Source organism: Rana temporaria, chromosome 4 (genome assembly GCF_905171775.1).
Source record: "Rana temporaria chromosome 4, aRanTem1.1, whole genome shotgun sequence".
NCBI lineage: Eukaryota > Metazoa > Chordata > Amphibia > Anura > Ranidae > Rana > Rana temporaria.
The window spans coordinates 440593352-440608207 of record NC_053492.1 but is presented as its reverse complement, the minus strand read 5'-3'; the positions used below and the strand labels follow the sequence as shown (position 1 = coordinate 440608207).

The 14856-nt window shown below is 46.4% G+C and overlaps 1 protein-coding gene across 2 annotated transcripts in view; it reads right to left on the bottom strand.

Moving 5' to 3' along the window:
• Positions 1 to 12822: 12822 nt before the first annotated feature.
• TRERF1 (transcriptional regulating factor 1) overlaps positions 12823 to 14856 on the bottom strand; it is a 179704-nt gene continuing 177670 nt past the window's right edge. For both annotated transcript variants that reach the window (XM_040351507.1, XM_040351508.1), the window contains one exon: positions 12823 to 13539. In XM_040351507.1, coding sequence (XP_040207441.1) covers positions 13215 to 13539 — 325 coding nt within the window. In that variant the 3' untranslated portion in view covers positions 12823 to 13214. The remainder of the gene's footprint in view (positions 13540 to 14856) is intronic.

The following is a 14856-nucleotide window of genomic DNA, read 5'->3' as shown; positions in this document are numbered from 1 at the left end:
AGGCATCCTGGGATTTGAACAGGAAAGAGGTCAAAAGAGACCTTTCCGAGCTCAGGCTATGTGCTCGGGACAACCTGTGCCAGATCGTCCGAAGGGTCCCAGGAGACGGCCCGAGTCCACCTCCGCGTTCGCGTTCCAGAGCAGGCTATTCGGGTGTGTGGAGGCAAGCCATATCTTCTCAATTTCTGTCCATTTGTTATAGGAGCACTGGGGGAACCAAGAGGTAATAGCGCGCAATTGGGCCGCCTGTTAATACTTGAGCAGGTCAGGGAACCCCAATTGGAGCGAGACGCCTTCAAAACTGGTCGGGGTATCCTGTGCCCCCCGTAGTTCTAGACAAAGCGCACTAAGTCCGCCTGGAGCCTCCGCAGGTCCGCATACGGAACTGGAATGGGCAATGTCTGGAAGAGGTAGAGGAGCTTGGGAAGGATGACCATCTTAACAGAGGCCACCCTACCCAGGAGGGAGATATGATGGGCCCTCCATTTCTGCAGGAGTTCTCTTATGGGCCGAAAGAGGGGGGGAAAGTTAGCCTTATATAGGGTATCAAATGACTGGGTGATCTGGACCCCCAGATATTTCAGACCCGCCGTCGCCCAATGGTAGGGGAAGCACAGGCGCTATTTTTAACGCGATATCGCCTGCAATATGCCCTCAGTGTGAAAGGGGTCTTAGTGATTGAAAAAAGTCACGTATTCACAACACAAAATAAAATCTATTTTGTTAGAAACTCAATTGTCTTTTATTGTGTAAATTTTCATTACAAACCGGACAACAAATACCATCCTCTTCTGGTCAATCGAGTTCAATAAGGCTTGGCTTTGTACAAAGTGCACTTCTGAGGCTTTGGGCAGAAATCCAGCTTGTATTTTACAATAGAAAAAGAAGATGACGCAAAAACACTTTACACGTCGTGGTCGACAAAAGAGAACCACAAATTCATTCCACTACAAAGGCAGTAATTAACATTTCTTCTTATAGAACTATACATATGGCTATTTCATGTTTCAATACAATTTACAGTCCAAAACGTAAAAAATATATATATTTACACCTTATCACTGTAAAATAACACAACCATTAAATATAACCACAAAACAGGCTCATTTTGTCATAAAATACATTCTCAATTCTCAGAGCTTGGTATGTAGGGGGGAGCTCCGGGCTACTCATCCCGAAGCAGAACTTTTCCGGGTTATTAAATGAATCCATCTTGTGCAATGCAGAATGAAGCAAACAAAAAAGGAAAAGCTAAAAACTAAAAGCTAGCGGATGGAAAAGGGGCTCATCTTACATTTTTAATGGGAAAAAATGTTAGGCCTTGTACACACGACCGAACATGTTCGCTGAAACTGGTCCGTCGGACATGTCCGACCGTGTGTAGGGCCTACCGGACAGTTTTCCGGCCAAGCGGACAGGTTTCCAGCGGACAAAAGCCTGTCCGTCGGACATGTCCGATGGTCAGTACGACTCATCGGACATGTCCGCTGGCCCGAAATCCCGCGCATGCGTCGAAGTGATTCGACGCATGCGGGTTCGCGCAAGGCGCCGCGTCATGGTCGCCGCCACGTCACCGCGTATTCTGTGCGCGGGGAATTTGGTCTGATGGTGTGTACACACATCAGACCAAAATCACCCAGCAGACATGTCCGATGAAAACGGTCCGCGGACCGTTTTCATCGGACATGTCTGGCCGTGTGTACAAGGCCTCAGAGTGTTATTTTATTAAAATAGAAATTGATTTATGAAAAAAACGAAAAGCAATGCTTGCAGCAGACAGGGGCCTTTGGGGTTGATTTACTAAAGGTAAATAGACTTTGCACTTTGAATAGTGCAGTTGCACTCTGCAAGAGCAGTTTCTCCAGAGCTTAAAGTGCTTGTAAACCCACTTTTTGGACTTCTACCTATAGGTAAGCCTAGAATAAGACTTACCTATAGGTAGAGGAAATATCTCCTAAACGTGCGCCGTTTTTTTGTTTATAGCGCAAAAAAAAAAATCACAGAGATGATAAAAAAATAAAATAAAAAATAAAATAAGGACGCCAATTTTGTTTGGGTACAAAGTCGCACCACCGCACAATTGTCAGTTAAAGAGACGCAGTGCCGAATCGCAAAAAATGGCCCGGTCATTGGGCAGCCAATTCTTCCGAGGCTGAAGTGGTTAATACAGTAGGAATCAGAGAGCCCTGCTCTTTAGAGCTTACAATCTAATCTATCATACAATCACATACATTCACAAAAGCTGTTTTTTTTTTTTCATTTTCCTTGCATGTGATTGGATTTTCTTTGCAAAGTGAAGCTTTAGCTCATTTACTAAGTTCTGGAGCAACTGCACATTGCAAAGTGCACAGTCTATTTGCCTTTATAGTAAATCAACCCAAATGTTTCTCCAGACAAGCGCATACAATGCTTCCCTGGTTAGAAGCCCCATGCCTTGCCAATGTGAACTGTCACTGCTTGCAGCCTTAAAAACATTAGAAAATAACCCAGAAGTGCAGAATTTATTTGTTTTATAACCTGAACCTAACCGGCTTTCCAGAAAGTGCTAATATTGTTGCATATGAAAGCCACGACACCATTCACAGAGAGAATCTCCATGCTGTTTGGAGCTGCACAAATAAAATGAACCTGACCTGGTTTATAATGTTACTTAAAGCGGAGCTCCACCCTAAAGTGGAACTCCCGCTGATCGGAACCCTCCCCTCCTCCGGTGTCACATTTGACACCTTTCAGGGGGGAGGGGGGTGCAGATACATGTCTAAAGACAGGTATTTGCACCCACTTCCGGCCACAACAGTCTCGGGCAGACTGCGGGCATTACGTCACCTCCCGCCGCCCCCCCGTTATGTGCTGGGAACACTCGGCTCCCAGTACACAGCGGGAGCCAATCAGCAGGCGCAGCGCGACTCGCGCATTCGCCGTAGGGAACCGGGCAGTGAAGCCGGAGCGCTTCACTTCCTGGTTCCCTCAGCGTGGATGGAGGGGGGAGCAGCAGGGTGACGAGCGATCGCTCGTCCTCTGCTGCGGACGGCGCTGGACTCCAGGACAGGTAAGTGTCCTAATATTAAAAGTCAGCAGCTGCAGTATTTGTAGCGGCTGGCTTTTAATATTTTTTTTCGTGGCACATCCGCTTTAAAGTGGAACTAAACCCTTCTGCCTAGGTTCACACTGCTGCGAATTCAAAATCGCGGTAAAATGCGCGATTTTACCGCGATTTCGGCCGCAATTTAATGTAAATCGCGGCCTGAAATCACAAAAAGTAGTACAGGAACTACTTTTTGAAATCGCAGATGCGGCGTCGCACTGATTAGGACAGTGCCATTGCCGACAATTGCCGTCGATTTGAGATGCGATTTGACATGTCAAATCGCATCTCAAATCGTACCCAGTGTGAACCAGGGCTCAATCCTTTACAGCAGTGGTCTCCAACCTTGTCCTCAGGGCCCACTAACAGGCCAGGTTTGCAAGATAACTGAAATACATCACAGGTGATATCATTTGCTGCTCAGTGATTGCCGTATTCTAGTCTGCATCTCCCCAAGGTAATACTTAAAATCTGGCCTGTTAGTGGGCCCTGAGGACAGGGATGATGACCACTTCTTTACAGGCAAGGAAGCTGCCATCTTAGGCTCTGTTTGATTTGCAGTTGTCATGGTGCTGCTCATGTGATCAGTTACGAAGCCAACCATTTGCTGATTTGACAGTTTGATTAGGAGCACAAGAAATGTGACAGACGGTGTCGGTATATCGCCGGTGGCGGTATATCGCCGCTATACCGCCGGGTTTGCCGCGGGATTCGGCCGCTAGCGGTGCAGTATTAACCCCCGCTAGCGCCCGATAAAGTGTTAATACCGCCCGCAATGCGCCTCTGCACCATTGCCACGGTTCCCATTGTTTTAAATGGGAAGGAGTGGTGAAGGAGCGGTATACACGCTGCTCCTCTCACCGCTCCAAAGATGCTGCTGACAGGAGATTTTTTTTGTCTCCCGCCAGGGCATCGCCTCAGAGTGAAAGCCCTCGCACATTTAGGTTGCTGGGCAGGAGTTTTTCAGGCGGTATAGCAGCGCTATTTTTAGCGCTGTACCGCCTGAAAAACTCCTCAGTCTGAAAGGGGTCTTAGCATTCACGGCATGCCTTAAAGGGGTTGTAAAGGTTTTTTATTTTCTAAATTGGTTCCTTTAAGCTAGTGCATTGTTTGTTCACTTACCTTTTCCTTCCATTTCCCTTCTAAATGTTCTTTTTCTTTGTCTGAATTTCTCACTTCCTGTTCCTCCTCGGTAAGCTTGCTCCCATCATCCAAGCGGTGGAAAGTCATTTAGAACAGCTTCCTGAACAGCTTACTGAGGAGGAACAGGAAGTGAGAAATTCAGACAAAGGAAAAAAAACCTTTAGAAGGGAAATGGAAGGAAAAGGTAAGTGAACCAACAATGCACTAGATTAAAGGAACCTATTTAGAAAATAAAAAACAAACCTTTACAACCCCTTTAAAGGTAACTATTTTGGGAAACAGTTAAATTGATGGGTTTAGTAACGCTTTAAGGTAACAACAGTGTAAAAGTAAAGGCACCTTGCTGAGTCTGTAAATACTTGCGTCACTTCCATTTGATCACCTGCGGCACCCCATGGATCCTTGGGGCTAACCATACAAGGGCTTTTACTTCTCACCAGGTTAAGATTAATTCTCACCCCCTGTTACATCAATGGTAGAATGCCGAAGCCTTCAGTGCGTCACACTAGGATCAGTATACGGGGCTAACAGGGTAGAGAAATGCTCACCTGTTTCCAGCTCCCTCGCTGGCTGGATTAGCAAGACTTTGCTTCCTTGCTGACGACCTATTATACAGAATGTCTATGAGTGAGGAAGTGATACCTATGTCAATACTCCCATCGCATATGTCCCTGTGGTTGGCTTAAAGCCATTGTAAACCTAAATGGAAAAAAAAAATGTCATACCTGCCCTTTTGCACAGAGCAGCACTGATCCTTCCTTTTCTGGTGTCCCCCACCGGCACTCCTGGCTGCTCCCCTCTCCCGAGTGCCCCCATAGGAAGTTGCTTGCTGTGATCCCAAGCCACTCTCTGTGTGTCCACTGGCATACAATGCACAGCCTGTCCCCTGCTCTCTGGCTGTGATTGTCAGAAGCAGGAGCCAATGGCTCCCGCTGCTGCCTCTCTGTCTAGTGAGGAGAGAGAAAGCAGAGAGAGCTGCTGCTTCTGTGCAAAAGACTGGATGAGATTGAGCTTGGGTAAGTATAAAGCCTCGTACACACAATCGGACTTCCAACAAACTTTTCCATGGATTTCTGTCCGAAGGGCGTTGGCCGTGAACTCTGTATTCATACCCACGGCAGGACTTTTTCAGCCAACAAACACGAACGTAGTGACGCAATTGACGTACTACGTGGTTTTTCTGCTTTTTAGTGCCACCCTTTGGGCAACTTCTGCTATTGCTGGTTGATCTTTAGCATTGGTTCTTAACATGCGTGTTTGTACTTTGGACTTAAAGCGGGGGTTCGCCCAAAAAAAATGTTTTAACATTACATTCAGCTGAGTTGTGAGAATGACATTAGGCTGTTTTTTTTAAAATCCTTGCCGTACATACCGTATTATCTATATTTTCACCGCGGCTTCCGGGTATGTAATCTGCGGGACTGGGCGTTCCTAAATGATTGACATGCTCCCGACCGGCGCATACAGCGCGTCACGAGTTGCCGAAAGAAACCGGACTGCCAGTCGGCTCTATACGGCGCCTGCGCACCGACGTTCGGCTTCTTTCGGTAACTCGTGACGCGCTGTATGCGCCGGTCGGAAGCCTGTCAATCAATTAGGAATGCCCAGTCCCGCAGATTACATACCCGGAAGCCGCGGTGAAAATGTAGATAAAACGGTATGTACGGCAAGGATTTAAAAAAAAATTGGCTAATGTCATTCTCACAATTTGGCTGAATGTAATGTTAAAAAATTTTTTTGAGTGAACCCCCGCTTTAAGTCCGATAGACTTCTGTCCACACGATCGGATTTTGCACCATCTGACTTTTGTTACCGGAAAGTTTGTCTGTTTGCACAGCGAACATTTGTCCGATGGATCGTACACACAGTCGGATTTTCTGCAAAAACAGGTCCGTTGGAGGTTTGTAGTCAAAAAGTCAGATCGTCTGTACGGGCCTTAAAGATAGCAGGTGCTGCTGCAACAGCCAGCTGGAGACTGGGAACTTCACGGATCAATGTACATATTTGCCAGCACACAGGATTCTTCAAATAACGTCCAAAGGTTTTATTTAAAGTGACCTTATCACAGTAGAAGAGTACAATGTTACAATGCCCAGGACCCCTTCATTAGGCATGTGGCCCCGAAATGTTGCACTCTTCTATTATGATGTGATGACTTTGAATGAAACCTTTGAACGTCATTTGAAGAACCTTGTTCTGTCGCAATAAATGTACTTTGTCAAAGTGATGCCTGACTCATCCAGCCAATGAAGAAGCAACATATGGAAGCAGGTGGGCAGACAGTATTCTAGACTGATCACAAAAAGTGCAGGTGCAACGTATCAAGACCATGCAGGACCTCTTCATCAAATGTTCTTATCTATGCTGTTATCGATCAACCTGCCAGTAGTCAATAGAGCACCCCCTTTACTTCAAGTGTGTCTAGGAAATTGTGCAACAGGAATAGATTGAGGGTCTTCATAAAGATGCAGAATTTAAAGACTACCATAAGTATTTGTAGATACGAGGTGCAGACTTTTATCACTGATGTTACCTTATAAATTTATTAGAGCTGCTCCTTTCACACTGGAGCGGTGCGCTGGCAGGATGCTAAAAAAAAGTCTTGCCAGCAGCATCTTTGGAACGGTGAAGGAGCGGTGTGTATACCGCTCCTCCACCGCTCCCACCCATTGGCTGCAGCGCCACTTTGCGGGTGGTTTTAACCCTTTTTTCGTCCGCTAGCGTAGGTTAAAAGCGCCCTGCTAGCGGTCGAATACCTTCCGCAAATACAACGGTAAAGCGCCAATAGATATAGCGGCACTTACCGCCGACGCCGCCCCCGCCCCAGTGTGAAAGGGGCCTTAAAGTAAATCTGACACAAAAAAAATTTGGCTGCCATTGCTGACCCAGTTTTGAAAATGTTATTTACCTGGCTTTTAAGCTGACGCCACTGATATCAATACATCCTAAGGCCCCTTTCACACTGGGGTGGGAGGCGCGGTGGCGGTATAGCGTCGCTAAAATTAGCAGCGCTATACCGTCAGATTTGCGGCGGGATTCGGCCGCTAGCAGTGCGGTATTAACCCCTGCCATCGGCCGATAAAGGGTTAATACCGCCTGCAATGCGCCTCTGCAGAGACACATTGCAGGCGGTATAGCCGCGGTTTTCCATTGTTTTAAATGGGAAGGAGCGGTGAAGGGGCGGTAAACACAGCTCCTCTCACCGCTCCAAAGATGCTGCTGGCAGGAGATTTTTTTCTTTCCCGCCAGCGCATCGCCTCAGTGTAAAAGCCCTCAGGCTTTCACATTGAGTATGCAGTGCAGGAGTTTTTCAGGCGGTATAGCAGCGCTATTTTTAGCACTGTACCGCCTGAAAAACTCCTCAGTGTGAAATGGGTCTTAGTAACTGGCCTTGAACAATTATCAGAAGAAAATACGAGAAATCAAGACTCCTTGCCCGCACATTTGTATCGTGATTTCCAAGAAACTAGCACTTTCTAAAGGAGAGGTCAGCGGTAGCAGCTGCCGCCATGCTTCTCTTGTGACAGGTTCCCTTTCATATTGGACAGCCTGCATCAATGACACATATACTAAATTACAGATAGTATACAAACAAACATATAACAAAATACCCTCTTAAACATACATGTTCATACAAACATTGCAATAATAGATTCCCATATTCCATCAATTTGCTTCAAACATTGTACAATACCCATTGTAGCAAATCCTCCAACTACTGCAACCCATCCAAGAGCTTTGTCCATAATTACAACCTCTTTTTCTTTGTGTTCTGATGAACTGGTTGCCATAAGAGGCCTTTCAATTAGTGACCTCAGGAATTAGGATCCAAGAAGTGCTCTTCTGAAGCCTCGTACACACGACCGAGGAACTCGACGGGCGAAACACATCGTTTTCCTCGTCGAGTTCCTTGTCGGGCTGTTGAGGAACTCGACAAGGCAAGTTTCTCCATTCCCGTCGAGGAATCAGAGAACTTGCTCTCTTTTTGGCTCGTCGAGATCCTCGACAGTTTCCTCGTCAAAAAATGTACACACGACCGGTTTCCTCGGCAAAAAAAAAATCCCAGCAAGTTTCTTGCTGGTTTTTACCGAGAAACTCGGCCGTGTGTACGAGGCCTTAGGCCGGGTTCACACCTATGCGAATTGAATGCACGTTTCCCCACATTCAATTTGCATAGCGGGAGAATGTGACTGGCTCTTTATGGAGCCGGTTCACATATCTCCGCAGCGGCGGGTCCGGTGCGGTGTGCCGCAAAAACGCGTGCCTTTTTTGGTGCGTTTCAGGTTCTATTTCAGCCCAAAATTCGGACCTGAACCGGTGAACCAGCACGCACCGGACCCCTGCTGTGAGCCACATGCGGGCATGGTGTGAACGACAATGACAAGACCATCACAAGTTAAAGGAGATCTCCACCAGCTCTTTGGTTTTGGATTGCAGGCTAGCAGATGCGAGCTATATTCGTTTTGCACAGAAATATATTGGGAGAAAACCTTTTACTGAACTAAAGGCATCAGACTTGACCGATGAGTGAGGCCTCGTACACACGACCGAGGAACTCGACGGGCGAAACACATCGTTTTCCTCGTCGAGTTCCTTGTTAGGCTGTCGAGGAACTCGACAAGGCAAGTTTCTCCATTCCCGTCGAGGAAAAAGAAGACATGCTCTCTTTTTGGCTCGACGGGATCCTCGACAGTTTCCTCGTCGAAAAATGTACACACGACCGGTTTCCTCGGCAAAAAAAAAATCCCAGCAAGTTTCTTGCTGGTTTTTGCCGAGAAACTTGGTCGTGTGTACGAGGCCTGAGAGAACATGGATGCTCTGATGCTGCCCAATCCCTGCCTGCATCAGTGCAACACTCCCCCTAGAGCGCCCCCTTCCTGATCCCTTGGAAGAATTAGTCTCTTGGAGCAAAGCTCCGGACCTGTACACAAGTTCTTGAGTATTCTGCTTATTCATGAACACATTGGCAGTCACAGGCTTCCTAATTTATTGCTTTTTCCTTGTAAAAGTCACTTTCGTTTGTTCTTCCCTATACTTTTGCATTGATTTACCACAAAATGGATAAATTGTTTGCTACATATTTCTGAGAATAGCAAAATGCAGGTTGCTGAGAAAATCGCATGAAAGCCCAGTGGGCATCCACACGTGGAGGTGCTTGCCATTTTTAGGCTAAGGTTGCTTAGGCTGACCCTAAAGGGTCAATACGAGCAAGAAATGCTCCACATTCAAGTGTCACCGGTAATTATTAATTTCTCATGTGCTAGAGGTTGCATATACCACCCTATTGCAAAATTAAAACCAAACAATTAAGATTCCCTTTTAAAGAGGTGGTATACTCACCTACCCTACCACCTGCAATAGAAAATAATCCTGTGCCATACCAAGTTCCTCTGACTGCGGTGCTCCTTAAAGATGATTTCCAGGTATGGCGATTTTTACAGTTGCATTGGTTCAGCTTGGACCCGGAAGCCAGCAGCACTCGCTTTAGTAGCAGTGCCTGCTACAGTGATTTTCAGCTTCCACAGGGATCACACAGATATGGCACATACATATTTACATTGGTCAAAGTTGGCCCAAAGTACCTGGAATTCAGCTTTAAAGCAACAGTCAAAAAAAAAATGTAATGAGCAAGTAAGGTTCCCCTATAAATAAAGAGCTGTTTATATGACATAAAACATTGCGGGGGATTTACTAAACTGGTGCGCCCAGAATCTGGTTCAGCTGTGCATAGTAACCAATCAGCTTCTAACTTCAGCTTTTTCACATAAGCTTTGACAATTGAGGCTGGGTTCACACTACTACACTACTTTCATCCTACTTTGCTCTGCTACATCGGTCCTACATTTATCCTACATTGGTCCTACATCCATCCTACTTTCATGAACAGGATACTACTTTGGTCCGACTTCAATGATATTCAATGGGCCTGAAGTAGGATCAATGTAGGACCAAAAGTAGTACAGGAAGCATTTTCAAAGTCGGACCGACTTGTGTAGGACGCTACAAGACGCTCTCATAGGGAAACATTGAACACAGAGCAAAGTAGGATGAAAGTAGTGTAGTAGTGTCAACCCAGCCTAAACCTAGAAACAAATTGATTTCTACTATTCACAGCTGCTTCACATTCTGTGTGCACCAGTTTTAGTAAATCTACCCCATATAGCGTTTGTCAATCAGCACTTGGACCTATATTTTTAGACTTCATTCATCTTTGCATTCTCTATATTGATGTACATATCTCTTTCTGATTGAACTAACTGTAAAGAAGAGCTGTTATAATTGCCCATCCTGCCACCTGCAATGTCAGTCTCATAGGCGTGTGCACAAGGTGTGCCAGGTGTGTCCAGGCACACCCTAATCACCCTGTGCAGAACAGATTCCCCCTACTGACATGGCTCTCCCTCCTTCCCCCCACAGCACTTCCGGTGCTGTGGGGGGAAGGAGGGAATATGGGGGAATATGCCATTTACCAGCCCCTTCCCTTTCTGAATTAACATTGTGAGTGAACGGTAGCGTGTGTTTGAGCTTTGGGGTGCACACCCTAATGCCAAAGGCTGCACACACATATGGTCAGTCTACACTTTACTCAAGACCTATGGCAGTGATGGTGAACCTTGGCACCCCAGATGTTTTGGAACTACATTTCCCATGATGCTCAACTACACTGCAGAGTGCATGAGCATCATGGGAAATGTAGTTCCAAAACATCTGGAGTGCCAAGGTTTGCCATCACTGACCTATGGTCTTCAGAGTGCTTCAGCTGATACCTTTTCAAGAGTTTGGGATTCCTTGTCTTCCACTGGCCTACATCATTACTCTGTCCTACAATGACGTAGGGGCCTGTGGAAGGAACCATATCGCTCAGCTGGCAATTAGAAATTGTGTAAGCCCCCTACGGCCTGCATTATAATGTCCCCCTTTCCCCATTGAGTAGGAATGAGCCCATGGCTTAGTCTGAACCTGGGTTCAGAACAAATCTTTGCTGTTTGCTCGTTTGGACGAACACCCAAACTACTGCCCATTTAGCCCCCTTTTTGCAGGAGACAAATATTATATATGGAAGTGGAATTTATACCGTTTTTATGTATGACAGCCTCCCGATGTCAATGGTTCCTAAGGAGGTAATCCGGTCTGCCCTGGCAGATTGACATAGAGGAAGAGGTTCAGCAGAACTTTAATGTAATTGTCAGGAGCCACGGCATGAATAACTGTTTCGCCTGTTCCCGAAAATGAATAAAAAGTTCCCTGGGAGCCATGGCCCTTGGGATTACTGTGTATGCCCAAATGTATTCATAGAGTCCCCTCTCGGTCCTCCTCTATTAATTGCTGGGAGCCATGGCCTTTGGGAGTACTGTGGATGGCCAAAGATATTCAGAGTCCCCTCTCTGTCCCCTGGTGAACTGACGGAGGGTCAGCTCTGCCTAACTATTAGTGGCCCTGCATCTGGAAGTGAGTTGGATGAAGAGGATTCTCTGGGTATTGTAGCTCTTGAAGAGAACCAAGGCGGATGGTGCAGGTGGCAGGATAAGTAATTATAACAGCTGTTTTTTACGGGGAAACCTAATTTGCCCATCTTTCATTTTCCAATGGTTTCTTTAACGAGCGCCCTTAGGCAGTCATTGGAGCACAATCAAAGCACCATAATGCATTCTGAGGTGGAACCCCACATATCCTTAAAGTGAATGTGGAGACCAGTATAACATTTTACATAGTATAAAAGTCCTCCCTAAGAGCAATCATTATAAGGTAATTAACCAGAAACCCCTCTGTTAGGCACCCCTCTGTTACTAGTTTAATTTGCTACAAGGGGCTTGATTTTCCTGACTTCAATCCTGCAACCAATGTGAGCAGTGCTCTCGATAAGAGAACTCCCATAGGGATATCTAGGGCATCAAGACCTGAGGCCTGTACACGCGACCGGTTTTCTCGGCAGAATCCAGCAAGAAATTCGATGGGAAACGTATTCTGCCGAGAAAACCGGTCGTGTGTACACTTTTCGCCGAGAAACCCGTCGGGAAACTCGTCGAGCCAAAAAGAGAGCATGTTCTCTATTTCCTCGTTGGGCAATGGGAAAATTTGGCTCGACGAGTTTTCTGACAGCCGAACAAGGAACTCGACGAGCAAAACGATGTGTTTTGCCCGTCGAGTTTCTCGGCCGTGTGTACGGGGCCTAAGAGTTGTCTATCCTTGTCACAGAGGGGAGTACAGAAGTGGGCTCTCTGGCTAAAAAAGGATAAGGAAAGGCATCATAAGGTTCCGACAGGTGCATGCTACATGCAGTCCTGTCTTTTTACTGTGCTTGCCAAGCTGCAATAAAAAAATATTAACGCATGTGTGTGCACACCCCAAGACACGGTGGCAGAGTAACACAGAAAGATTATGTTATTCCGCTGCTCCTCCAAAGACAGCGTCACACATCAAGGCCATGGAACTAGACTGAACACGCCTACCTGCCCCGATCAACCCAATTAGCCCCATAGTTTAGTCAAAGTGCCACCATTTTAAGAAACCCTATCCTTGTGTCTATTGCAAAACCGTCCTGCTAGACGGGGACATATACAAGTTCTACATCTATACAACTGATTTCAACCGGGTGTAAACAATTAAAACCATTTTAATAAAGAAAACGTTTTCTATGCAAAGCATAAAATGGAACAGTCCATACCATAGAACACCAAACTGCTCGTCATAGTCACCAGACGATTCGTTTATGTTAGTGGCAATAAGGCACCCAAACAGATCTTTGCAATGTATACCACTGCAGTTTCCTCAGTGGAAACGTGTATAATCCGCTCAATGAAGGAGGTACAAGACACCCTGATGACAAGTCCCACGTGTCCACGTGTATAATCCACTCAATGAAGGAGGTATAAGTACAAGACACCTTGATGACAAGTCCCACATGTCCACTCCACTCAATGAAAGAGGTACAAGACTCCCTGATAACAAGTCCCATTATGCTTTGATGACCAGCCATGACAGCAGGTTACAAGTCAGCACCATCCTGCAGGAGATCCACATCCTCTTCGTCCAGTAATAGATAAGAGTGCATCACCTCTGTCTCCTCCAAGACATCCTGTAGATCCTGGGCCACGTCGTCATCAAAATCCTCCTCGGTGGGTTTAAGAAGACTAAAGTGGTCGAACAGCATGATGCCATCAGTGGGCACAATAGTCCTTCTAGGGGTTCTGGAAATAGTGTCAGCCATTTGAGCTGCCACGGCGGCTTTCTGAGCCTTTTGTTTCTGTTGCTCCTCCTGTTGCCTGTGAGTCTTCATATGTGCATTCCGGCTCTTGATCTTGTAGAAGACCCTGGAGAGAATGGGGAACAAGAAATCTTCTCATTATCATTTTACTACCTATAGCTGGTGCAATGGCACTTTGTTCATGGAGGTCAGCTGACGTTCTATGCCATAGGGGAGGGAATACCTAAGGTAGGGAGTTCCATGGGAAACTATTATGATTGGGCACATGCAGGCTCCAAGCCCTGCTGGAGCCCTTATTAAGTTGCCCTGCTGGAGTGGGGCTTTGGGGGAGGGAGGAGCATATGACCTCTCCCACTGGACAGTGCTAAGACCCGAGCAGCCAATCACTACGCTCAAACATTGGCACATGCGAGGAGCAATGATGTCATCCAATCAGGTATACACCAACACAGGAGCTTACCCACAACAGACTCCTAACAACAGCCTTATGCCGCGTACACACGATCAGTCCATCCGATGAGAACGGACCGATGGACCGTTTATCGGTTAACCGATGAAGCTGACTGATGGTTCGTCGCGCCTACACACCATCCACCTCTCATTAATCTCTTCCGATGCTGTTCATATCTAAAACCTCCTGCACTGACTTCCTTCTCCATCTATACCACCTGACTCCATGTTCATCTCTAAAACCCAGTGGCATAACGTGGGTGGCCAGTGCCCGGGGCAAGGCAAGTGAAGCCTCATACACACGATAGGTTAACCAGAGGACAACGGTCTGAAGGACCGTTGTCATAGGTTAACCGATGAAGCTGACTGATGGTCCGTCATGCGTACACACCATAGGTTAAATAACCGATCGTGTCAGAACGCGGTGACGTAAAACACAACGACGTGCTGAAAAAAACGAAGCTCAATGCTTCCAAGCATCCGTCGACTTGATTCTGAGCATGCGTGGATTTTTAACCGATGGTTGTGCCTACTAACGATCGGTTTTGTCCTATCGGTTAGGAATCCATTGGTTAATTTTAAAACAAGTTGCCTTGTTGATGGTTAACTAACTAATGGAGCCCACACACGATCGGTTTTGACTGATGAAAACGGTCCATCAGACCATTCTCATCGGTTTAACCGATCGTGTGTATGCGGCATTAGTCGTGGCAAATGCTACGACTAAAGCTGTTGCCGAAATGCGCCAGATGTCTTGTTTGTCACTTTTTGTAACCAACTATTAAAATTGCTATATGGACTACAGAGTTGCAGGCTCAATCCTTTTGCTTGTTTCTGCTGTAGTGTGTAAGGACACCTGATCACCTGAAAAAGGATCTTGCAAATTGGACTGGGAGTTCCCTGTTGTGTGCGCTGTCTCTATTCAAACTTACAAGATGGCCCTCACTTGGCTCTATGCCTTTAGAGGACCAGA